The 25,646-nt window shown below is 51.2% G+C and overlaps 1 protein-coding gene across 6 annotated transcripts in view; it reads left to right on the top strand.

Moving 5' to 3' along the window:
• Positions 1–25,646, top strand: part of RABGAP1L (RAB GTPase activating protein 1 like) — an 803,019-nt gene that overhangs the window by 775,039 nt on the left and 2,334 nt on the right. For all 6 annotated transcript variants that reach the window (XM_062192994.1, XM_062192993.1, XM_062192989.1 and 3 more), the window contains 4 exons: positions 1,744–1,854; positions 11,649–11,753; positions 15,142–15,225; positions 19,737–19,808. In XM_062192994.1, coding sequence (XP_062048978.1) covers positions 1,744–1,854; positions 11,649–11,753; positions 15,142–15,225; positions 19,737–19,808 — 372 coding nt within the window. The remainder of the gene's footprint in view (positions 1–1,743; positions 1,855–11,648; positions 11,754–15,141; positions 15,226–19,736; positions 19,809–25,646) is intronic.

Genomic DNA, 25,646 nt, shown 5'->3' with positions numbered 1-25,646 from the left:
TTTTTCATCTTTTTTTCTAGAAGGTAAAATAAGCATTTCCTCTATTATTATTTTACTCCGATATCTTAATGCTGTCTGAAGCTCTGTCATGAGTTGATTTCAAGTATTTATTTCAAAATGTATTTAAGTGAGCATAAATGTTGACCTAGCAGTTAAGACATTCATGTCCCATGTTGCAAGTGCCAGGGCTCAATTCTGACCCCAGCTGCTGATTCCAGACCCTCGGGGCTGCAGCTGGTGGCTCAGAGGGTTTGGGTCACTGCCACGCATCTGGGAGACCTGGATTGAGTTCCTAGCTCCCGGCTTCAGCCTGGCTGTTGCGGGCATTTGGGGAGTGACCCAACAGGTGGGAGCTCTATCTCCATCTGTCGGCCTGTCAAATGAAAAACGGAAAATGTAAGTGATTTGGGCTGGTTTTCACATTTTGTAGTGCATCGTCTTTGGAAGGCTGTTTGGACCTTCCCCCCGTCTGTCTCAGTCTGCTATTTCAGACGGGCACAATAGCTGCTTACGGCCGAAGTGCGGGGCATCCTTAAATTTCTCAGCTGGCCTTCCCTGTTCATGGACCCTCTCTCTGCCTCCCCGGAAGTCTCAGGCTTTGCCCTGACCATCTATTTTTTAGCTCTTTTTAAATAAATATATAAACAAACAAACAACAAAGAGATTAGGTTTTCTTCTTTCTGTATAACAAATGGCGGGTTGTTCCACAGAAGATAAAGGAACTCCACCCCACCCCGTGTGTGGTGATGCGCTGTCTTCCAAAACACGCATTTGTCTTCTGCTGTGTCTGAGTTTTTGCCACCCTTGCAGAACGCAGTGAGGAGTGTGATCTGAAAAACAGGAAGGTCGCAGCACATTGAAGTCTTTCCTGTCAGCTCGCCTTTGAATCTCATAGTAACTGCTAGCATTAGCAGAGACAGCATTTTCCGTACTGTGGGATGGGAAACACTTCAATTGCTATTCTGGAAACAGTTGTGAATATACAAGTCCGTAATGGCTCCATACAGATTCATGGCCTGATTCTTTCATCATATAACTCTGCTTCTGATTTTCCCTGGGAGTTGGAGGGGCGGGTGTGGGGCAGGGGAGTAGGGGGTGGTGGGAGGGAGAAAAAAGTTCAGTAATTTACTTTATCCAGAAAATTTCAATCTGAAATGTTTTTTAAAAAAGCAAACATTTCTCTCACTAACACAAAAACAGGTGATCAGGAAGGTTTCTATTTTAACTCAAGGAATGTCAGGTGGCAGCAAGTCCCGGGCCCATGGGTACTCATTCTTGCCTCTGGAGCGCCTGCCCATACTCAGTGATTTGCGACCGTGCTCTTGACAAAGCATCTAGTGGTGTTCCCGCCTTCCGTCCCTACCGTGGGGTCAAGGGTGGCTCTGCTGTGCGTGCTTCAAAGAACCGCTTGTGTCTGCGTTCCAGGTATAGATGAGAACCTCACAGGAGCTGGCACTGTGTGTGGAGATGTTGCTGTGTGTGGCGTGTTGTGCATCACGCAGCTCCCCCGGGAGGGCTTCAGGGACAGTTGTGTCACCGGCAGACAGCTGCCTCCACCACGCTGGCTCCTCACTGCTGTTCCCCGGACAGCAGCACTGCCTTCCTGTACCACTTGCGCCTTCTTCTTACACCTGCAAAAAGTTCCCGTTGTCGCTGTTGCTTGTTCTTCCTGGCCACGTGCACGTGTGTCTGCCCGCATGCCCGGCTCTAACGCCTGCTTCCCGCTGTCGCCCTTTTCTGCAGAGGGAGAACCGGCGATTGCAAGAAGCCAGCATGAGGCTGGAACAGGAGAATGACGACCTCGCCCACGAGCTAGTCACCAGCAAGATCGCCCTGCGGAACGACCTGGATCAGGTAAGCTTGTTGGCTAGGTAGAGGTGAGCCGTGCCGACTACCTCCACGTGGCTGTCACCGAAGGGCCCGTGAGCCGTGGGACTGGTGAGTGGGTGGGCGGGGGCAGGAGCTGGCGGTGCAAGCCCTAGAGAAAGGGTTGAGTCATTTCCAAACAGCCCGTGACTGACTTGTTATACCCCTGCACGTCCCTGGGGTCTTTTCTGTTTGTTATAAGCTGACAGGGGCTGCCCACGGAACGTGCATGTTAGAGCTAGAATGCACTGAGCATCAGAACGGACCGCAGAGGCAAGTGTCGAGCCTAGCTAGCGGTTGACGGTGCACCTGGGTTTCATGTCCAGCTTCCTCCCTGGGAGTTGTGGTGGTGACACAAGTGACTGCATTCCTGGCACCCACGTGGGAGGCCTGGAGTCCATTCCCGGCTTCTGCTGTTGGCCTCGGCCCCAGCCATTGCGGGCATTCGGGGGTGAGCCAGAGATAGGAGTGCTTTCTTGCTCTCTCCCCCTCTCTCTGCCTTCTTCCCTCGCACATGTTTAAATAAAACAGGCTGAGCACGCTAGGCACCGAGTGCGTACTAATGCCCCTGTGACACTGGCAGGCAGCTTGCTTTCTGTTCCAGTAAGAAGCCTCACCTGTAAGAAGTGTGACGTTTTATGTGAAACATGCACATTAAGAGTGGAATCGCCAGGGCCACCGTTGTGTCATAGCAGGCAAAGCTGCCTCCTGCAGTGCCGGCATCCCATGTGGGTGCTGGGTCATCTCCCAGCTGCTCCACTTTCAATCCAGCTCCCTGCTGATAGCCTGGGAAAAGCGATGGAAGATGGCCCAAGTGCACGGGCCCCTGGTGCCCACATGGGAGCCGCTAAGAAGCTCCTGGCTCTTGGTTTCAGTCTGGTCCTGCCTTGGTCATTGTGGCCATTTGGGGAATAAACCAGCAGATGAAAGATCTTTCTTTCTCTCTCTCTCTCTCTCTGTAACTCTGCCCTTTCAAATTAATAAATAAATCTCAAAACAAAAACACAAGTTGGATTGTCAAATGTCTTTGCCCAGATGTGATTCCTGGCAACCATGTTCCCCAGGGCAGTTCTTAACCTGTCTGTCGGTATAGAAGTATCTGCTTCATAGAGGTGAGAGAAGAAGGAGATAGGTGGAGCCAGCCTCATGCTGTCGTGGCTGAGGGCAAACCCACTGCCTGCGACACCTGCATCCCATTTGGGCATGGCTCAAGTCCCAACTGCTCCACTTTCTATCCAGCTCCCCGCCAATGTGCCTGGGAAGGCAGTGGAAGATGACCCAAATGCTTGGGCCCCTGCACCCACGTGGAGACTCAGATGAAGCTCCTGACTTTCCCTGGCCCAGCCCCAGCTGTTGTGGCCATTTGGGGAGTGAATCAGTGGGTAGAAGACTCACACACACACATACACACACACACACTCTCTCTCTCTCTCGTGTGTGTGTGCACGCGCTTCTCTCTCTGCAACTCTGCCTTTTAAATAAATGAATAAATCTTTTTTTAAAAAATGGAATAGGTAAAGCACATCAATAGAATGTGTTCAGTCAGTGTCCGCTGGTGCTAGGCAGACCTGAAACTGTGTAACTTCCGACAGTGCGGACAGCCTTAGGACTCCTGTGTTCTGTTGCTGGTGCTTCCAGAAAGGATTGGCAATATGGAAACAGTCTTGTGCAGACTTAAAATTATCACTCTATTTCCTGACTTCTAAAATGTAAATACTCCCAACAGATGGTGCAGGAACAGGGTCAGAAAAATGGAGACCGAGACTGCGTGAGTCTGTAACGAAGAGTCGTTACTTGTGCTTAACTAACTGCAGATCCATTAACAGCATAAATTGGCTTAAACGTGTAAAATCGAAAGACAGCTAAAAATTCCCCTGCCACAGCTTCTTTTTCCCTTACGGACAGCTGATCTTGTAGCCGAGAAGTACGGTAGAATGGCAGAAAGAGCACCACTAAGGAAAACAGTGCGAACTGGGGGAGAGGAAGCCGAGGGCATTGGCGCTAACTGAGTTTGGAACAGAAACACGGCATGCGGAAGGCAGAGAGAGCAGTCCAGAAAATGATTCTTACAAAAACACTTGGCCCCCAGGGCCAGCGGTGTGGCGTAATGGACTAAGCCACCATCTGCCATGCTGGTATCCCATATGGACACCGGTCAAGTCTCAGCTGTTCCACTTCTGATCTAGCTCCCTGCTACTGTGCCTGGGAAAACAGCGGAGGATGGCCCAGTGCTCGAGTGCCTGCACCTCCATGGGAGACCCAGAAGCTCCTGGCTCCTGGCTTCAGATCGGCCCAGCTCTGGCCGTTGCTGTCATTTGGGGAGTGAACCAGCAGATGGAAGACCTCTCTCTGTCCTTCTCTCTGAACCTCTGCCCTTCAAACAAATCAATCTTACAAAAAAAAAAAAAAAAATCAGACCTTTTAATCACAAACCCTGTTTCAGATTGGCTTTCCAAATGGTCTTGACTCAATTGATTTGGCCATGTAAAAATTTCATCCATTAATTTTTTTCTTAAGATGAATAACTAATTAAAAAATTATAAAAATTACTCAGGATACAGCTGAAATGAGTTAGAGGTTGGAAGTTGTTTAGGAAATGTATTGGAAGTATATAGTAAGTCATTGGAAGATTTTAGCAAGTAACATTTTTGCTGAGTACCTACTGTGTCCCAAGTTCTGTATATAGCAATTTATAAGTATTATCTCATTAATCTTTTTAATGACTCCATGAAGCAGGTATTATTTAAACCCCTCATTTTACAATGAGAAAATAAATATTTTTTTAAAGATTTTATTCATTCATTTGAGAGGTAGAGTTACAGAGAGAGAAAGATCTTCCATCCGCTGGTTCACTCCCTAAATGGCCACGATGGAGCTGTGCCGATCCAAAGCCAGGAGCTTCTTCTGGGTCTCCCTCGCTGGTGCAGGGGCCCATCTTCCACTAGAAAGCAAATATCTTTACATACACAGAGAGAGACTTGAAAAGCCACCTTGAAAAAGGAGAGATCGAAATGGTCAAAAAAAATATACTCTGGGTTGTTTACTGCAGTATTACTTACAAGAATAAAAGAAAGAATGTATATGAACCACAATAGCAGAGAATGATAGTTTATTTATGAAATGTCTTTTAGTAATAATTCTCTAAGACATCAGGGAAGATAATTTTTTTTTTGACAGGCAGAGTGGACAGTGAGAGAGAGAGACAGAGAGAAAGGTCTTCCTTTTGCCATTGGTTCACCCTCCAATGGCCGTTGCGGCCGGCGCACCGCGCTGATCCGAAGCCAGGAGCCAGGTGCTTCTCCTGGTCTCCCATGCAGGTGCAGGGCCCAAGGACCTGGGCCATCCTCCACTGCACTCCCGGGCCACAGCAGAGAGCTGGACCGGAAGAAGAGCAACCGGGATAGAATCCGGCGCCCCGACCGGGACTAGAACCCGGTGTGCCGGCGCCACAAGGCCAGAGGATTAGCCTAGTGAGCCGCGGCGCCGGCCAGGGAAGATAATGATATCAAAGTACTTTTATCAGCACTGCATTTGCTGGCAAGACAGTAAACATTTGTAATATTTGCATCTGAATTACAAAGACTGTTAGCTGGTTTTGGATCATACTATAGAGAAAGGAGCCAGAATATACCTAGGTAGGAAAAGAGCCCCAAGAAAATACAGCAGAATGTTACTACCAGGAGGAGAAGATCAAGTCTGATTTTTTTAATTCACCTTTTACTTTTATTTTCAACTTATAAGTCCTAGAAGAACCTTAAATTATTTCACCACCCTTGGTTACTAAATGATGAACATTATATCTTTAGTGTACATTATTGCATGCATATGTTTTATATGAGAATATAATAATACACATACCTTTATTTTTATTTTTTAGGTTTTTAAAACATTTGTCTAGTTGAAAAGCAGAATTAGAGAAAGAGAGAGAAACAGGTCTTCATTTGCTGGTTTACTCCCCAAGTGGCTGCAACGGCCAAGGCTGAGCCCGGCTGAAGCCAGGAGCTTCCTGCAAGTCTCCACCTGGTGCAGGGGCCCAAGTATTTGGGCCATCTTCCACTGCTTTTCCCAGGCTATGAGAGCTGGATCAGAAGTGGAGTGTCCGGGACGTGAACCAGCACCCACTTGGGATGCCAGCATCACTGACGGTGACTTTATGTGCTACAACACAATAACTGGCCCTGCATAAGTTTTATAATCAGAAAAAAATATTATTTTAAAAATTGTTTCACCACCAAAAAAGAATCCTTTTTGTGGTTCTGTGTAGAATAATTGGTTATTAAGTACCTAAGTACCTCATGCATGTACCATGTACCACATGGATTCTCTCTCTCTCTTTTTTTTTTTGGACAAGCTGAGTTAGAGACAGAGAGAAAGGTCTTCCTTTTTCTGTTGGTTCACCCCCCAAGCGGCCACTACGGTCGACGCTGCACCGATCCAAAGCCAGGAGCCAGGTGCTTCTCCTGGTCTCCCATGCGGGTGCAGGACCCAAGGACTGGCCATCCTCCACTGCACTCCTGGGCCACAGCAGAGAGCTGGACTGGAAGAAGAGCAACTGGGACAGAATCTGGCGCCCCAACCGGGACTAGAACCCAGGGTGCCGGCGCCGCAGGTGGAGGATTAGCCTAGTGAGCTGCGGCGCCAGCTTCAGGTAGATTCTTAAAGAATCTGGGGCCGGCGCTGTGGCGTAGCAGGTAAAGCTGCTGCATGCAGTGCCGGCATCCCATATGGGCACCGGTTCGAGTCCTGGCTGCTCCACTTCCGATCCAGCTCTCTGCTATGGCCTGGGAGGGCAGTAGAAGATGGCCCAAGTCCTTGGGCCCTGCACCCACATGGGAGACCCAGAGGAAGCTCCTGGTTCCTGGCTTCAGATCGGCGCAGCTCCAACCAGTGCAGCCTTCTGGGGAGTGAACCAGTGGAGGGAAGACCTCTCTCTCTCTCTCTCTGCCTCTCCTCTCTCTGTGACTCTGACTTTCAAATAAATAAATAAAATCTTTTAAAAAAAATAAAGAAAGGAACCCACCATTCCTTCATTTCTTCTCTCCCTTCCTTCCTGCGTAACTTTTCCTCTCTTACAAAGAAGTAAATAAGACACGGACCTGCCTTCTGGGCTTATTGTCTACGGTGACAGAAGGAAGCCTTTCTCCTGACTTGCTCGGCAGTGGGGTTTGCCTGCCTGTCACGAGCCGGCTGTCCCTCGGCTTGGTGTGCCGCCCTTTGGGTCTTCAAGGAAGGGCATGATCCTGAGACTGACAGCACCTGCTCTGTGGCCTTCGCCCAGCTTTCCCAGTAATTTTCCATTCCCACTTATCAAATAATCTCTCTTGATTAAAATAGCAGAACTTCGGAAAACGTGGGCAAAGGTGAGAGCATCCTGGAGACGATGCTGTAAAGTAGACGGTAGTGAGGACCTTTTCAAGAATAAGTCATTCCTTACCCTTGTGGTGGCGCTGGCTCCCAGGGCCTGCGGGGCTCTCGAGAGCTGCTCTCTGGAAGCCTGCTCCTGTGCGGACTTGCGCTCTCAGCCTTGAGTGAGCACGTCTGGGGCCTGGCGGTGAACTGGGGAGCCCCTCTCCACTTGGGTTCCGGTGGCTGCCTGCTTTCAGGTGCATCTGGCCTTCTCTGTTCTCGGGGATCACAGCGAGTTCTTGGCCACTGGACACACGGCACCTCGGCACCTCTCACTGCAGCCCCAAGTGATGCGTTAGACCGGGAGCTGTGTGTCACAGACGGCAGAACCTGTTGTTTTGTTCCAAGTTAGAGCGCCTGGCTTTCCATCTCTGGAAAGCGCGAAGCCTTTGGACCAGGTTACCGTTGTAGGGAGTAAGGCACTTGTTACGGTGCCTGCTTCTTGCTCACGCATGCATGCGGGAACCTCAAAAAGTCTGTGGGAAAATGAAACTGAAAGATAAGTTTGAGTGTAAAAAAGCCTTGAAATCCATGCACATGAGGGATTTTCAGAAAGTTCACAGGAAATGTATACTGTCAAAAGCTATTCATGGATTTCAAGAATTGGGGATGGGGAGTGGGGGTTGGAGGCCTGCATTGTGGTACAGTAGGTTATGCTGCCGCTTGGATGCCCACATCCTGTACTGGGTGATACTTTGAGGCCCAGCTGCTCTGCTTCCTGCCAGTGTCCTGGGAAGCAGCGGATGATGACTGAAGGACTGGGGTCCCTGCCACCAGCACGGGAGACCCCACTGGAGTTCCTGGCTTCGGCTTCAGCCTGGCCCTGCTCTGGCTGTCGTAGCCATCGGGGAGTGAACCAACAAGTGGAAAATCTTCCTTTCTGTCTCTCTGTCACTCTGCCTTTCAAATAAGTAAATACATCTTCTAAAACCCTAAAAGTAAACAATCGGGGGCGGTGGTGGTTATTCCGGAGCAGCTGTGAAAGGCTAAGGCTGCTGCGTGTGATGCTGTATCCTGTATCAGTGCTGATTTGAGTCCTGGATGCTCAGCTTCCAATCTAACTTCCTACTAACACTGAAAGGCAGTGGGTGACGGCCCGTGGCTCCTGCCACGCATGTGCGAGACCTGGGTGGAGTTCAGGCTCCTGGGTTTGACCTGGCCAGCCCTGGCTGTTGTGGGCATTTGGGTAGTGTACCAGAATGGTAGACATTTTTCTCTCTCTCGAGATTTCCTCTCGAAAAGCAGACAAAAACAAATACATAATTATTTTTTCAAATGTGTACCAAAATAAACTTACCTTTTAACTCCATTTTCCCCTGGCTTTGCGAAGTCCCCTCAGTTGTCACCGAAGCCGTAGATCGTGCTGAGACCTTTCAATCAGACATTGTAAGACGGGAAACTGTTAGGAGACTTAACAGTGTCTACTCAGCCCTCACGTCAAATCCTGGTGCAGTTTGCATCCAAAGATAGAATTGGAGTATCCATCTCTTTAATATTGTGTTTGTGAACGCCAAAGATGTTTTTTCCTTGCGTGAGGCATCGCTGTGGGCTGCACAGAGAAGGTGTTGCTGACCAGGCCTCTTGGGATGAGGTCAGGGCTTGTTCTCGCTTCACCATTCGTTGTAGAGACCTGAGACCCTGAGACCCCTCCCACGTTGGAGCCAGGGCCGCGGCTACAGATGTTCACGCGTCCAGTGCGTCAGGCAGCCTCCTCGCTGTAATGAAATGCCCGAGGCAGGCAACGTGATGGAGTAAAGGAGCCGATTGACACTCGGCTGTGGAGGTTCAAGTCCAGGATCAGGGCTCCCCAGTGGTTTGGCCTCTGGGAGGCAGCGGTCACCAGGGAGCAGAGGGAGAGGCCGGGCCCTCTTAAAGGAATTCTTTTTAAGGGCACTGCCGTTAGGCCCCACCTCCAAATGGCACCCCCTGAGCACCAACCAGGCCACTTCCACAGGGACCTTTAGGGAGCGCCTGAACCAGTATCTGACCCAGAATATCCTGCCCTAAGGAAGACCGTTCAACAGAAAATGGGTAAATGACAGTCCTGCAGGGGCCGGCGCCGTGGCACAACGGGCCTGTGGCTCCAGCATCCCTTATGGGTGCCAGGTTGTCTCAGCTGCTCCACTCCCAATCCAGCTACCTGCTAATGCACTTGGGAAAGCAGCAGAGGTGGCCCAAGTCCACCTGGGAGACCTGGAAGAAGCTCCTGGCTTTAGCCTGGCCCAGCCCTGGCCATTGAGGCCATCTGGGGAGTGAACCAGCAGAGGGAAGACCCCCTAGCTGTCTTTCTCTCTCTGTAACTCTGCCTTTCAAATAAAGTAAATAAATCTTTAAAAAAAAGAAAGAATTAGAACCTCTCAACCTACTCAACATAGTGATTTTTTTTTAATTCCTCGGGGAGCTGTTCTTTACCAAAAAAATAAAGAAATAAATAAACCCCAGAGGTTTCCAAAACTGAACTGGTAGGATAAGCTGTGCGACTAATGCTATCCATACGGCATTGGCTGCTCAGGGCTCACACAATGCACAGTTTTGAGGAATCCTCTGCAGGAGACCACACCTAGAAAAGCCTCATCTCAGAGTGCCAGGATGTAGGCCATAAAAGAATTCTCTACGGGAGGGGGTCTGTCGTGGCCGTCTTCACTCGGGAAGCTCTGACATTCCAGGTAGAACCTGATCCAGCAGGCTGAGTCACGGGGAGACAGGTTTGGTTAGATCGTTAAGAACATCCAAGTGACCCGCAGCACGGCTGCCACGATAGGGCCCTCGCTCCACGTCCACCTGTCAAGAGCCGGGGTGGGGACCGGGGCTCCAGTATTTGAGCTTCTACAGTCTGCACCAGCTATCTTACACTTATCAACACTTGCGACATTCTTACTGCATTTTTTGAAATCCGCCTCTCCTTGTTAGTCTGTTCGTTTGCCATGTAGATCTCCCCCCCTTCAATCTAAGGCATTGGAGCAGGTTTAGAGTTTTCGTGAGTTTTGAGGGACTTTTCCCACTTAACTACCTCGCAGTCCCAAATGACCTGAAAGCAGAGGTCCGGCCGCTGAGCTCGGGGGCATCAGGGGATAAAACACAGCGAGAACAGAGACGCGGACTGCAGTTCTCTGCCAGTGTCCAGCAGCCTGTGCTGGCCGGGCCACCTGACCGTGTGGGAGGCATGGTGAAACACAGAGCCCGCCGGCCAGTTTGCAGGATCACGTGGATGAGGCTGGATGCTGTGAACAGGGATGTCTTCACATAGCTGCCTCTCCTCTGGATCCGCGTTTTCAATGCTGGGCACTCATCCCGCGGCCCTCTGCCGCTCTGGTCCATACAGCCTGCTCCCACAGCAGTTCAGAGAGCCACGTGCATCCACCCACCAGGTGCTTAGGGAGTGCCTACTCTGGGCATGACACAGGCTTGGTGCTAGGGATACAGTGATGAGCGGAAGAGGTAAGGTTTTTGCCTCCCGGGACCCACAGTGCCGTGGGCAAGACAGACCACACCTGTCATCCGTCATTAGGATGGCATCAGGAAGGCGTGAGAGTGAACACAGGGGAGCTGATTTCGATGGGACTAGTGAGGCAGAACTCGGGTCACGCCTCACTGCGCTGTGAGCTCGAAGCGGAGACCTGAAAGATGAGCACACGGCCCTGGAATAGGAAACGGGTACTGTCAGCCAAGTAACATACACGGTGCTTTCGAGGCTCATTTTGGCCCGGTGTCCAAGGAAGAACTAGAGCACTGTCTCCAGCTTTTCCTGGCCATTCTGGAAATACAGTCCGTGCTGCCCGGATCCTTGGCCCAACCCTCAGTTTTCCCCAGGGCTCCCTGTTAGGAATTTCTGGTCTCCTTACTGTACTTGTTCACCTGCCCGGGTGCCTGTGTGGGCCAATTTACATCTGCTGGCCTTTGAGTGGGCCTAACTTGTTCGCAGATCGGCCCGTCCACACATCCTGTCTGATTCCAGCCCATTGCACGGCCAGCTGGAAGCTTCTGTGTAAGACTGTCGCTTTATCAGACTCCTCCATGCAGAGTGTGTGACATCTGACAATGGGTACGAAGCATTTAGAAAGAACACGAACTTTGATGTCATTCAAATCTAAACTCAGCTCACAACTCTGATGGATGTGTGATTCCAGATAGTTACGTCTCCAAACCACGTTACCATTACTCGTAAGAAGTGTTGTTATTGTGAGGGTTAGAAATAACGGGTGCCAAGTGCCCGGCACACAGTTGGCGTGCCGTGAGCAGAGCCACCCCTGGGTGAGCCAGGGGCCGGGAAGAAGGGCCTGCAGCATTTTGGCACAGGCCCTGCAGGTTGGGCCTGGAGAAGGGAAGCGCGTGCTCTCTTCCCCTTTGTCGTGACTGTGGCGTGCCCTGATCCGCAGGCAGAGGACAAGGCCGACGTGTTGAATAAGGAGCTCCTGCTGACCAAACAGAGGCTGGTGGAGACCGAAGAGGAGAAGAGGAAGCAAGAGGAAGAGACCGCCCAGGTAAGAGGCAGCCGGGCCTTCGCCCTGCACGGGCCTGGCAGGGAGAGGCTTGGTTCCGCGCGGAAGAGGGCAATGAGCCGCTATTCCAAGGCAAGGCGATGCCGGAGCAGTCCGTGGAAGGAGCCGAGCCGTGACATTTCTCTCGAAGGAGGAGGAGGAGGAAGCAGCATTTCTGCCCTTGAACAGCTTGAGGCATTTGCCTTTGCGGAGACGTCTAGCAAGGGTGTTGACTTTTCTCAGTTTAGTAACTCGGAATTGGGATCCGAGAGCTCTGCAGATTGCGTGTGGTAGCTCCATGATCACTGCCTTCTCTACGGCAGTTTGTGAGCACGGCTGCGTGGAAGCCTGCCGCAGCCCCGCCTCCAGCATGCCTGAGTCAGGCCCCGGAGGAGGGAGCTCGGTGTCCCTGGCAGAGCGCGCAGACCTGTTCCCCGGGGCACATAAGGAGCCCCTGTGGGAATTAGCCTTGGAGCGCGCCCCGTACTCTTCACGCGGGTCTGTGAAGACGGCGCCCCTGCAGCCGGGACAGGAAAGGGATGGCGGGGCCGTGTGTCCTGTGCCTCCCGTGGGAAGCACAGGCTGCTCACAGACTGGCGTGCAGGCCAGGTTGACCACTGCCCGGACCTTGTCTGAACTTGACCGACAGAATGGCTTAGGAAGCGAGGCGATGTCTTAGATGGTGAGCGGCTTGTTTGGGTGTTTCACTCTGGGACGTCAGTCGCACTAAGTACAAAGCAGAACATAAAGCGTTGCAAAGACCTCCTCTGAGCCATGGAAAAGGTGCCCGTGAGGTTACCCACTTGGCACCTTAGAGAAAGTGTTCTGTGAGGTTTTTTCTGCCATTAGACTATGATAAAAATGAGTGTTGGGCACGTACCATGGTCCAAGATTTTTTTTAACCCATCCGAAATTTTTCCTGGGTTGACTACGTAGACTCCAGCCCGGGCACTGCTGGAGTGATCCAGACCTCTCGTGGAGGTTGTGCTTCGCTTTACCTCTGCCCCTGTTCGGACAGCTTCAGCGCTTACAGTCAAGAGTGAACTGTTGGCCAGGGAACTGAACCCATGGCCACCTGCCCCTGCTTCCACAGGTGAATCCTAGACCAGGGGAACTGAACCCATGGCCGCCTGCCCCTGCTTCCACGGGTGTGTCCTAGAGAGGGGGAACTGAACCCATGGCCGCCTGCCCCTGCTTCCACGGGTGAATCCTAGACCAGGGGAACTGAACCCATGGCCGCCTGCCCCTGCTTCCACGGGTGTGTCCTAGACCAGGGAAACTGAACCCATGGCCGCCTGCCCCTGCTTCCACGGGTGTGTCCTAGACCAGGGAACTGAACCCATGGCCGCCTGCCCCTGCTTCCACAGGTGAATCCTAGACCAGGGGAACTGAACCCATGGCCGCCTGCCCCTGCTTCCACGGGTGAATCCTAGACCAGGGGAACTGAACCCATGGCCGCCTGCCCCTGCTTCCACAGGTGAATCCTAGACCAGGGAAACTGAACCCATGGCCGCCTGCCCCTGCTTCCACAGGTGAATCCTAGACCAGGGGAACTGAACCCATGGCCGCCTGCCCCTGCTTCCACGGGTGAATCCTAGACCAGGGGGAACTGAACCCATGGCCGCCTGCCCCTGCTTCCACGGGTGTGTCCTAGACCAGGGGAACTGAACCCATGGCCGCCTGCCCCTGCTTCCACGGGTGTGTCCTAGACCAGGGAAACTGAACCCATGGCCGCCTGCCCCTGCTTCCACAGGTGAATCCTAGACCAGGGGGAACTGAACCCATGGCCGCCTGCCCCTGCTTCCACAGGTGAATCCTAGACCAGGGAACTGAACCCATGGCCGCCTGCCCCTGCTTCCACAGGTGAATCCTAGACCAGGGAAACTGAACCCATGGCCGCCTGCCCCTGCTTCCACGGGTGAATCCTAGACCAGGGAAACTGAACCCATGGCCGCCTGCCCCTGCTTCCACGGGTGTGTCCTAGAGAGGGGGAACTGAACCCATGGCCGCCTGTCCTGCTTCCACGGGTGAATCCTAGACCAGGGGAACTGAACCCATGGCCGCCTGCCCCTGCTTCCACGGGTGTGTCCTAGAGAGGGGGAACTGAACCCATGGCCGCCTGTCCCTGCTTCCACGGGTGTGTCCTAGACCAGGGGAACTGAACCCATGGCCGCCTGTCCTGCTTCCACGGGTGAATCCTAGACCAGGGGAACTGAACCCATGGCCGCCTGCCCCTGCTTCCACGGGTGAATCCTAGACCAGGGGGAACTGAACCCATGGCCGCCTGCCCCTGCTTCCACGGGTGTGTCCTAGAGGGGGAACTGAACCCATGGCCGCCTGCCCCTGCTTCCACGGGTGTGACCTAGAGAGGGGGAACTGAACCCATGGCCGCCTGCCCCTGCTTCCACGGGTGAATCCTAGACCAGGGGAACTGAACCCATGTGCATGTTTGTAACCCATTGTATGCACTATGGTCCACCTACGAGATAGGGGCTGTCTTGTCCTCATTGTTAGATGAGGAGACTGGCTGGTGGAACTCAGTGCCGCTTGCTCAAAGCACCTGCATGTGGGGCACTCTGGTCCTGTGGAGTCACCGTTTCAGTCCCTCCATCACCTGTCTTTCTCAAGAACTCTTAGGTTCATCCACCTTTCTCAGATTTCAAGCCTCTTGTTCCTGCTTTCAGAGGTAACAGGAGTGGCTGACGGGCACTAGGAATAGGAAGTCCTAAAATATATTTTCAATAATTTATGTTATTGAGAGTAACGGATTTAGCCTGCACTGTGGCCTGGTTGTTTCTTAGACTCATACGGGCAAGAGAGCTTCTGAGCGTCACTTATGTAGCAGTGTTTTTATGAAGCAGTGAGCACAGGCAGTTTTAGAATAGGGCTGCTCGTTACGCTTTGTAGGAATTCCACATCTCTGGGTAGGATAGGGCTTGCCAGTGCCGAGATGCAGGCTGGGTGTCAGCCTCGCGGGTAAGACATGCGTTAGGGGGCCTGGGTCCCACTTCGGGGCACCGGGGTTTGATTCCTGGCCCCAGTTCCTCATGCTGGTTTCCCAGTAGGCAATAGCTCAGGTCACTGGGCCCCTGCCACTCAAATGGGAGACCTGGGTTGAGTCCACCTTGGCTTCAGCCTCAGCCCATCCCCAGCCGCTGTAGGCGTTTGGGGAGCCAACCAGTGGACACAGCTCTCTGTCTCCATCTCTCAGATAAATAAATTGTAACAAAATGTTTTTAAATGCAACTTCAGTGAGGCAAATTCCTGTTGCTGGAGTCGTTACCTTTGTCATTGACAGTGAATCCGGCACACGGGACTAACTACGGTGTTTGTGGAAAGGTATTGAGATTGTGGCTGGACCCCAATGTTTCTCATTTGCATTCCTTTTTAGCTGAAAGAAGTCTTCAGGAAACAGCTAGAGAAGGCAGAGTATGAAATCAAGAAGACCACGGCCATCATTGCTGAGTATAAACAGGTAATGGCCATCGTGGCTTCTGTTGCCATAAAAGTGATTTGTGTTGGTTTGTTTTTCCTTGGGGAAGAAAGACCTGTTTCTGGAGTTTCCAGAACAGGTTTCAGGTTTATTGAATTCAGTGACTCACTCTCCCCGCTGCGGGTACCTCCGGGGTCTAACTAACTGACCTAAAGCAATCTTGTTCACAGGGCTTGGGAGATTCAGAGAGATGGGACGCGTATTATTTATTACCTCTCGGACCCAGTCTCTGCCTAACTCAGAAGCTGATTCCCAGGAGATCTGGCTGGGAATGCTGGCCTCTGGGAAATTTGCTGATAGCTCTGGTGGACAGCGGCCACGGGCTCAGGGTGTCCTTCGCTGTCAGTACGGAAGATGGGCACTCTTCCTACGTGGCGAGGTGGCCCCACCCTGACGCCAATGTCGGCAGGGCGCTGTCCTCCGGTGTTGTGTCTTGGAGGAGGTTTGCTGACCTGTGCAAGGCTGGACAGGGCAAGGACCCCTTCCTTGCCAAGAGGCCCTGAGTGGACTGCTCAGCTTCCTGGTTTCCGTCATTCATTCATTCCTTCATTCATTCACTTTCTGACCCAGTCACTCCTCTGAAGACCGGTGCTGACTGTTCTTTTGTTTGTTTTCTCTCCATTGTGTTTTGCTGCTTATAAATAAAATTTATAACCTATGGAAAATTAGGAAAATGTGGGGAAGGCACAAAGATGAGAGATCTCCCTTAATCTTGCCAGCTAAGGATAATCTCTGAAATACACGGAATAGGCATTGTTGCTGTGTAAGTAAGTGTTGCATAAATAAATTTATAATTATAGAAATAGGAAGCATTATACCATTCTTCCTATTATTTTTAGAACTAGCTCTAGTTCACTTCATACATTATGAACATCTCTTCATAAGGATTTCTCATATTCATGGAAAATTTCTTAAAATAAGATTTCCAAGCTATCGTACTCCCTTTTATGATAATCAACATATGCCTACTACACAGGAGGATTAATTCTTCAGGGGAGAGAAAGATGAATTAATTCAATTTCTGTCCTCTGAAAGCTCCTCTTTAGTAGGGAGATAACACGTATGCATTAATAAGCAAAAAGGGAACTGCTACATGTGGGAGCTGAGGAAGCCCTTCGCGGAGATGGGCTCATCTAAGATGCACTCCTGGGGCTGGGTGAGACTTGGCTGCGTGGAGACACGGAGAGGGAGAGCAGAGGACTGGAGAGAGGCGGGAGCAGCACGCACAGACATGGAGGTCGAGCAGAAACTGCATGTGGAAGAGGTTTAAGCTCAGAGAAGACGCAAAGGAACTTTGGGGCCCAGGTCAAGGAGAGTCTTGGCGTCTAAACTGAGTTGCTTGGATTTTATTTTGTTCACAGTAGGAATTTTGGGCAGGGACAAAATGTTGGTGCTGATCTGTCCCCGTGAGGAAAGTGGAACCAACTGAAGAGATCAAGAACACAGAGCAGCGAGGAAATAATACCGGAGTCCAAGTGAGAAAACTATGAAAGGGAGAACACAGACACACAAGAGGCAGTACGCTTTTGGTAGACAAAGGAGCACACTGCCGGTGATCTAGAGACTTTAAATGTGGGCGACTAGGAGCAGGGATGGTTGGACATTAACTAATACAAGGAACATTGAAGACCATGTGCTGGGCGGGGCCTTTGGCACAGCAGCTCACTCGCCTCTTGGGATGCCTGCATCCCCTATTAGGGTGGGTGGCTTCAAGCCACATCCAATTCCAGCTTCCCAGGACTGTGCGCCCTGGGGGCAGCAGGTGATGGGGCAAGTACTTGGGTCTCTGCCACCCACATGGGAGATCTGGGTACAGTTCCAGCTTCCTGACTTTGCAGCAACCCAGCCCAGCTGTTGTGTGCCTTTGGGGAGTGAACTAGTAGATGGCAGATCTCCCTTTTACATGTCTCTCTCTCTCTCTCTCTCTCTCTCTCTCTCTCTCTCTGTTATCTGTCCCTCTACCTTTCAAATAAATTTTTAAAAAATTTGAGGGGGCCGGCGCCACGGTTCAATAGGCTAATCCTCCACCTGCGGCACCGGCACACCGGGGTTCTAGTCCTGGTCAGGGCACCGAATTCTGTCCCGGTTGCTCCTCTTCCAGTCCATCTCTCTGCTGTGGCCCAGGAAGGCAGTGGAGGATGGCCCAAGTGCTTGGGCCCCTGCACCCGCATGGGAGACCAGGAGGAGGCACCTGGCTACTGGCTTTGGATCGGCGCAGTGCCGGCCATGGTGGCCATTTGGGGAATGAACCAACGGAAGGAAGACCTTTCTGTCTTTCTCTCTCACTGTCTATAACTCTACCTGTCAAGTAAATTTTTAAAAAATGTGAAAAGTTTAAAAAGGAAGAAAAGGCTAGTGCTACAACACTAGCCACCCCTGCAGGTACATGTTCTTCATTGCCGTGTCATGCCATGTGTGGCCACCATGTGCATATAACTCTTCACATAGCAATCCTTAGGGCTATTCTTGACTATTACCTGGCAAACAGTATGGAAAGGCAACAGAGCCATCTGGTTGAAGACACTTGGGATAGAAAACGTAACCTAGATGCATTCTGTAGTTGCTGCGTTGGAAGTGGCTGTCATTGGCTCTATTTCAGAACGTTCTGGTTTATTTTAAAGGTTACCTGACTTTCAGAAATTATCAGGGTGATCCTTTGTCTTTTTTTAATTTTCTTTTAACGATTTATTTATTTGTTTGAAAGTCAGAGTTACACAGAGAGAGAGAGAGAGACAGAGAGAGAGAGAGGTCTTCCATCCACTGGTCCACTGGTTCACTCCCCAGTTGGCCACAATGGCTGGACTGGAGCTGTGCCGATCCGAAGCCAAGAGCCAGGAGCCTCTTCCAGGTCTCCCACATGGGTGCAGGGGCCCAAGGACTTGGGCCATCTTCTACTGCTTTCCCAGGCCACAGCAGAGAGCTGGATCAGAAGTGAAGCAGCCGGGACTGGTGCCCATATGGAATGCTGGCATTTCAGGTCAGGTCCTTAACCTGGTGCACCACAGCGCCAGCCCCAATCCTTTGTTTTTGGTATCAGTCCATATACTCCTACTGATTGTTCCTCAGGTTTGGATCAGGAGAAATTGGAAACTGATCTCAACAAGCAAGCTCTGGCCTCAAGCTATTTTCATGTCTGTTTTGATAACAGCAGAGACCGTATGTGTTTCCAGCCCAAACCGTGCTTAAACTTGACATCACCTGGCTTTCATCGCTTTTTCTAAAATAAAAGATTTTTGTTTTATTCCAGTGGGTTTGAATATCCAGTATTTTTAAACAGAGTTTTTGTCCTTTGAAGACACTTATTTCCACTAGATCCTAGTGCTTCTTTTTACCATATCTCAGGGTCAAGTCTACTACTGCTAATAGATCATATTTATTGAGCACTTGGCCAGTGCTGTCTAAACTCTTTACATTTATTTTTCCACTTGGTTATCACTGTACAGCACTTTTCAGTCATGCAGAAACAGAAAGATTAGTGAATTTGCCCCAAGTCACAGAGCTATAAAGTAGTAGGGCTGGAGCCACATTAAAACTCACATTTGACTCCAGCACCCAAGTTTTTAATTTTCTTTTCGTTTTTTTAAAGATTTATTTCTTTGAAAGAATTACAGAGAAAGAGATCTTCCAACTGATGGTTCACTTCCCAAATGGCCAGGGCTGAGCCAAGCCAAAGCCAGGAGCTTCATCCGGGTCTACCATTTGGGCGCAGAGGCCCAAGCACTTGGGTCATTTTTTGCTGCTTTCCCAGGCTCATTAGCAGAGAGCTGGGTCAGAAATAGAACAGCCAGTACTCGAACCAGTGCCCCTAGCAGATTACGGCTTAACCCACTACACCACAGTGCCACTCCCAACCTTTTAATTTCTACACTGTGTCGACAAACCCCTGGATGACAGTTTTAGTGCATATTGCTTTCTGGTTATTTTGTTTTATTCATTCGGCTACTTTTATCTTTAAGATTATTTATTGGTGCCTGTGCTGTGATGTAGTAGGCTAAGCCTCCCCCTGCAGTGCCAGCATCCCATATGGGTACCAGTTCATGTCCTAGCTGCTCCTCTTCCAATCCATCTGACTGCGATGGCCTGGGAAAGCAGTGGAAGAGGGCCCAGGCCCAAGTGCTTGGGCCCCTGCACCCATGTGGGAGACCTGGGAGAATATCCTGGTTCCCAGCTTTGGATCAGCCCAGCTCTGGCCACTGCAGGTATTTGGGGAGTGAACCAGTGGATGGAGGACTGCTCTGCTCCCTCTCCCTCTCCCTCCCTTCCTCCCTCCATTCCTTCTCTCTCTCTGCCACTGCCTCTCTGTAACTCTGCCTTTCAATAAATAACTAAATCTTTTTTAAAAAAAAAAAAATGACTGGCATTTGCAGGGCTATCATTTGAAAACCTCTTCTAGGATCCAAATGCTGGAGTAATATGTGACTTGATCAACAGTTCGGTGCACATGTACCAGGTCATTCCTCTTTGTGATAAATCACCTCTTTTCTTTTCCTTAGATCTGTTCCCAGTTAAGCACCAGGCTCGAGAAACAGCAAGCAGCCAGCAAGGAGGAGCTGGAAGTGGTAAAGGTAAGGACTGAGCCAGCCCTGTGACGTACAGTTTTATACGTACCTGAAAGGACCCTCCTGCCCCATTTTGAATGAAAGGACTTAGAAGTTACAGCGAATGGCTTACCTGTCTCCTGCAGGGGGTATGGCCACCTTCCCTACCAGCTCAGAGGTTGTGCATCCCTCCCGTGAGGGCCAGCGTGCAGCTCCTCAGCTGCCCACGTCTGTGCCTGCATTGATGTGACTGGGCAGGACTGTCCTGTCACGCTCCTGGAGAGTCAACTCCGTAGGCAATGTAGAACTTGCCTGGAAAAATCCAAGTTGGGTAGCTGACCGATTCTTCCACCACATTTTTTTAGAGGTTGGTTTGTGGGGGGAAAAGAAAAAAACCCTACAGCATTTGTTTATATGCTGCCCCCTGGTGGTGGAACTCACTATGTTGCCGCTTTGAGTCAGATTTGCTAGTTGAGGAAAAGATTGCTTAACGCTGTAGAAACAACCCCAAGCCAAATAGGCTGGTATTCTTCAGGAGCACCTGTTGGCACAGCTCTTGGGAGCAGTGTCACAGAAGCCTGCCGTCGTCCTGTTTGCATGTGTCCCGGCTTCATACTAGTAAATAAATGTGTTCTGGGCAGTTGAGCTACCTGGGTGAATTCAACAACTTGGAGAAGTTGTCGGAGCCGTTCTCAGCTTTGCTTTGCCTTCTGGAACAGAGAAGACGTTGCCCGGCTCAGAACCTGTTTGTAGGCTAAACAAGATGGTGTACGAAAGGGCTTAGACTTCCAACAGATACACACTTCTGTGTTATAACCTGAACACGTGAACTTTGCTCTGACCCTCTGTTCAAAATGTGGGGGATCTTTCTTGATTCGTGTTCCAGGACCGCAGTCCGAGATCTTTGGTGAGCGTGGAGCTGGTATCTCCCGCTCTGAACCGGCTGCAGTTTCGACATCGTTCTTCTCTTTCTGGTCAACATGTGCACTTCTTCCTCCTTAGCGTCGAGCGCGTTTGTACGTAGTGGGGCCACTGGTGAACTTTCTCGTCATGAGAGGATTAGCTATCCAGAACTGAAATGTTGATGGAAATAAGAATGAAATGGGATTTACACCGACCCTGCTCTGTTGAGGCTCAGCTGTGAGGCTGCCGTTCTGTAACAAAAACCACAGGCTCCGAATTTTCCTGTGACAGAAGTTACAAATGTCCTGGACGCGTTTAGGAATGAGTTCCCCAGTGCAGAGCATGGACGAGCCCTTGTAGAGTGGGTGTGTCAGGAGAACCGCAGAGTGAGGAAGGCTGCGGAGGGCTGGCCTGAAGCAGGGCGAGGAGCGTCCACTCGGACGGAAAGGCTAGAAAGGCCATGGGGGAGGAGGTGGTGCTGATGAAGACACAGACGTAGAATGGGCGTTTCAGGGGCCTGCGCTGCGGCGCAGCGGGTAAAGCCCCCGTCTGCAGTGCCAGCATCCCATATGGGCGCTGGTTTGAGTCCCGGCTGCTCCACTTCCAATCCAGCTCTCTGCTGTGGCCTGGGAAAGCACTAGAAGATGGTCCAAGTCCTTGGGCCCCTGCACCCGGGCAGGAGACCCAGAGGAAGCTCCTGGCTTCGGATCAGTGCAACTCCCACTATTGCGGGTGGGGAGTGAACCAGCAGATGGAAGATTCTCTCTCTCTCTCTCTCTCTCTCTCTCTCTCTACATTTTAAATAAATCTGAAAGAAAGAAAGAAAGGAAGAAAGGGAGAAAGGAAGAAAGAAAGAAAGAGGCATTTCAGAGTCTGGTGAAGGAGACTGGTGTGGCCGGAATACGTGCTGAGGAACTAGAGGGAATACTGGGTGATAGGTCAGACTGTGTGATGAAGGGCCGGCCATCCGAGAAAGGGCGTGGATTTGTTTTTGCTAGAATAAAGAGCAGCTAACGCTTACTAAACACTCCCCGTGTACGGTTTTAACACGTTGCATGTGTTACCTATTTAACCTTGTAACTGCCGTAGCACATGGACATCATTCTGTCGTCTTGTATTGATCATAAGACCCCAAACAGGCGATTCCTTTAGCTGAGGCCACGCTGCTGGTAGTTGGTAGACCCAGGATTTGAACCCAGGGAGTCAGACTCTAAAGTCCATAGCTGTAGTGATTTCCCTACGTCCCCTTTCTCCAGTGCTGTGCTCTCCTCCTCGCGTTAGCTGTGGAAGCTTCGGGCTTTCCCAGTTCTTCATCAACTCACCTCCATTCATCCTCTTTACCACGATCAGAATGAACATCCTCAAATAATACTTTTTTAAAAATTCATTTTAATTTTATTTGCAAGGCAAAGAGACAGCAAGAGAGAGACAGAGACCTTCCATCCACTGGTTCACTCCCCCAGATGCCCATAGCAGCCAGGGCTGGGCCAGGCAGAAGCCAGGAGCGTGGAGCTCCATCCAGGTCTCCCACATGGGCAGCAGGGACCCAAGCACTTGAGCCATGACCTGCTGCCTTCCGGGGTGTGCGTCAGCAGGAAGCTAGACTGGAAACAGAGGAGCCGAGGCACTCTGGTACGGGCATCCCAAATGGCACCTTCGCTGCTGCCAGCCTCCGCCAGTCTGAATTGGACTGTGTACCTCCACGTATCAGTTTAGATTAGAACAGCCACATATGCGAAGCCCCAGATAGCACTGGCTGAAACCTCAGAGGTGTAAATTATCCCATGGAGAAGCAATCTAGGACTGAAAGGTACAACTCCGGCATCACCAGTGGCCCCCACTTCCCAGTTGAGACCACACATCTTCAGCACGGGCTTCTATCCTCAAGGTCAGCTCACAGTCCCATCAGTGGACTTCCATCCTCAAGGTCAGCTCACAGTCAGACCCGTCAGTGGGCTTCGATCCTCAAGGTCACCTCACAGTCAGACCCGTCAGTGGGCTTCCATCCTCAAGGTCACCTCACAGTCCCATCAGTGGGCTTCCATCCTCAAGGTCAGCTCACAGTCAGACCCATCAGTGGGCTTCGATCCTCAAGGTCACCTCACAGTCAGACCCATCAGCAGGCTTCCAGCCTCAAGGTCAGCTCACAGTCAGACCCGTCAGCGGGCTTCCATCCTCAAGGTCAGCTCACAGTCAGACCCATCAGTGGGCTTCCATTGTCAAGGTCACCTCACAGCCAGACCTGTCAGTGGGCCTCCATCCTCAAGGTCAGCTCACAGTCAGACCCATCAGCGGGCTTCCATCCTCAAGGTCACCTCACAGCCAGACCCGTCAGCTAGGCTTCCATCCTCAAGGTCACCTCACAGCCAGACCTGTCAGTGGGCCTCCATCCTCAAGGTCAGCTCACAGTCAGACCCATCAGCGGGCTTCCATCCTCAAGGTCACCTCACAGCCAGACCCGTCAGCTAGGCTTCCATCCTCAAGGTCACCTCACAGCCAGACCCAGCAGTGGGCTTCCATCCTCAAGGTCAGCTCACAGTCAGACCCATCAGTGGGCTTCCATCCTCAAGGTCACCTCACAGTCAGACCCGTCAGTTGGCTTCCATCCTCAAGGTCAGCTCACAGCCAGACCCATCAGCGGGCTTCCATCCTCAAGGTCAGCTCACAGCCAGACCCGTCAGCGGGCTTCCATCCTCAAGGTCAGCTCACAGTCAGACCCGTCAGCGGGCTTCCATCCTCAAGGTCAGCTCACAGTCAGACCTGTCAGTGGGCTTCCATCCTCAAGGTCAGCTCACAGTCAGACCCGTCAGCGGGCTTCCATCCTCAAGGTCAGCTCACAGTCAGACCCGTCAGCGGGCTTCCATCCTCAAGGTCAGCTTACAGCCAGACCCGTCAGCGGGCTTCCATCCTCAAGGTCAGCTCACAGTCAGACCCGTCAGCGGGCTTCCATCCTCAAGGTCAGCTCACAGCCAGACCCGTCAGCTAGGCTTCCAGCATCCCACCCACACTCCACAGCAGAATGCCAGGCCACGAAGAGATGCAAAGATACAAGGGCTTCGTTCCAGCTCAGTGAGTTTGTGCTTAGCAACCTTCTTAGAAGTCCCTCCTCACACTCTGTTTCTATCTCAGAACTCAGTTTTATGACCACACTCTGCTTCAAGGGAATCTGCAAAATGTCACCCTTGGTCTGGGCACGTCGCCAGCTCCCATAGAGCCAGGGGCCTGCTACTGAGGCAGAAGGCGCAGTGGGATGCTGGGTGGGGATCGGCAGCACCCCCACACGAAGCACAGCTGCCCCCTGCGCCTCCATGGAGCTTAGGGCTTGGTGAAGTGAATGAGCACATCGTCTCTAAGACAGGGTCAGGATCTGGTGGCACGGTATTTAATGAGCCTCGCAGCCTGGCCTCGGAGAGCGCTGGGCCCACTTCTCTCTCACTCTGGTGTCGCTCCCTGTCTACTGGAGCCATTTCCAATTCCTTGACGCCCTCTGAAGTGCTGTCTCTGCGCATGGGTTTCTGTTGGCTTAAAGGTCATCACACCTCTGGCGAGATTGGTGCATTGCTACATACGGCTCAGCCTAATAAGATTGTGTACCAGGCTTGGTGAACATTTAATAAAAAGACACAACGTTATGTAGTCAACATGTTTTCAGATAGCTCTTTTGTGCCAGTACTGGGTTAATATTCTGGAATGTTTTTAAGAGAGTGATAAGTGTTTTTTAATGAGTCTGTTGACTATTAACCAGGTAGGGGAATGAACACGGCATTATGGGTGGGAAGAGAAGGCAGTGGAGACTGGGATAGTGACAGGGATCGAGGCCTGAGGCGCACAGGGCTTGGACACATCAGAGGAAGATGTTGATGATGGTGGAGTCCTCAGGGCTGCCTGGTGATGTCACATGTGCCCGGTGGTGTAGAAGTGGATGGAGTTTTGCCACATGTGCAAGGAGCGTGGGTATGGGAATGCACGCATGTAACTTGTTGTAACAGGAGGTCACAGAATATAGAGAGTGTGGACTTTGTCTCTAAATTCTATTTAAAGATACCGTGGGAAAACCATAGCACTGCCCCCTGAAGGAGAGCCCATTGCCATGTGTCTGATTGGCAGCCCAGGCGGAGGCAGTTCTGTTACTCCCGTAGACAGCAGAACCTGTGCCTTCTCGCAAGCTGCGGTTGAAGTGAGTCAGGATGACCTTCCTTCATGTATTACAGTCGGTTACTTAAATGCTCGAGTTTCTACATCATAAAATGGGGATAACAGTGCCCGCTCTTTATGGTTGCTTTAGGATGAAGTGAAATACTACAGGTAGAGCATATGGGGTGGGACTTGGCATCTAGTGAGAGCAGGGGGTAGCACAAAATTTCTAGGACAGGTTTCAGATAAATAAAGTGTATTTTCTTTTTTTTTAAGATTTATTTTTTATTTATTTGAAAGAGTTACAGAGAGAGGTAGAGCCAGAGAAAGAGAGAGAGAAGTCTTCCATCTGCTGGTTCACTCCCCAGATGGCTGCAGTGGCCAGAGCTGCGCTGATCCGAAGCCAGGAACCAGGAGCCTCCTCCAGGTCTCCCACACACGTGCACGGGCCCAAGGACTTGGGCTGTCCTCTACTGCTTTCCCAGGCCACAGCAGAGAGCTGGAGCGGAAGTGAAGCAGCTGGGACTCGAACCAGCGCCCATATGGGGTGCCGGCACTGCAGGCCAGGGATTTAGCTCACTGTGCCACAGCACTGGCCCCATAAAGCATATTTTCTACCGCTAAGGACTTTGTAGAAGTACTTCAAGAAAAAAGAGCCCCTGTATTGCATAGTTGGGCCTTGTGTTGACTGTACTCTCTGTCTCTCTCTCTCTCTCTCTCACACACACACACACACGCACACACACACAGCCACCTGCCTTTGAGGACAATAACAATGTCTGAAAGATCAGATCATCCCGTGTGAGCGGGGAGCTAGCCCACAGCGTC

This window comes from Lepus europaeus, chromosome 5 (assembly GCF_033115175.1).
Source record: "Lepus europaeus isolate LE1 chromosome 5, mLepTim1.pri, whole genome shotgun sequence".
Lineage (NCBI taxonomy): Eukaryota > Metazoa > Chordata > Mammalia > Lagomorpha > Leporidae > Lepus > Lepus europaeus.
This window is presented reverse-complemented; position numbering and strand designations above follow the sequence as displayed.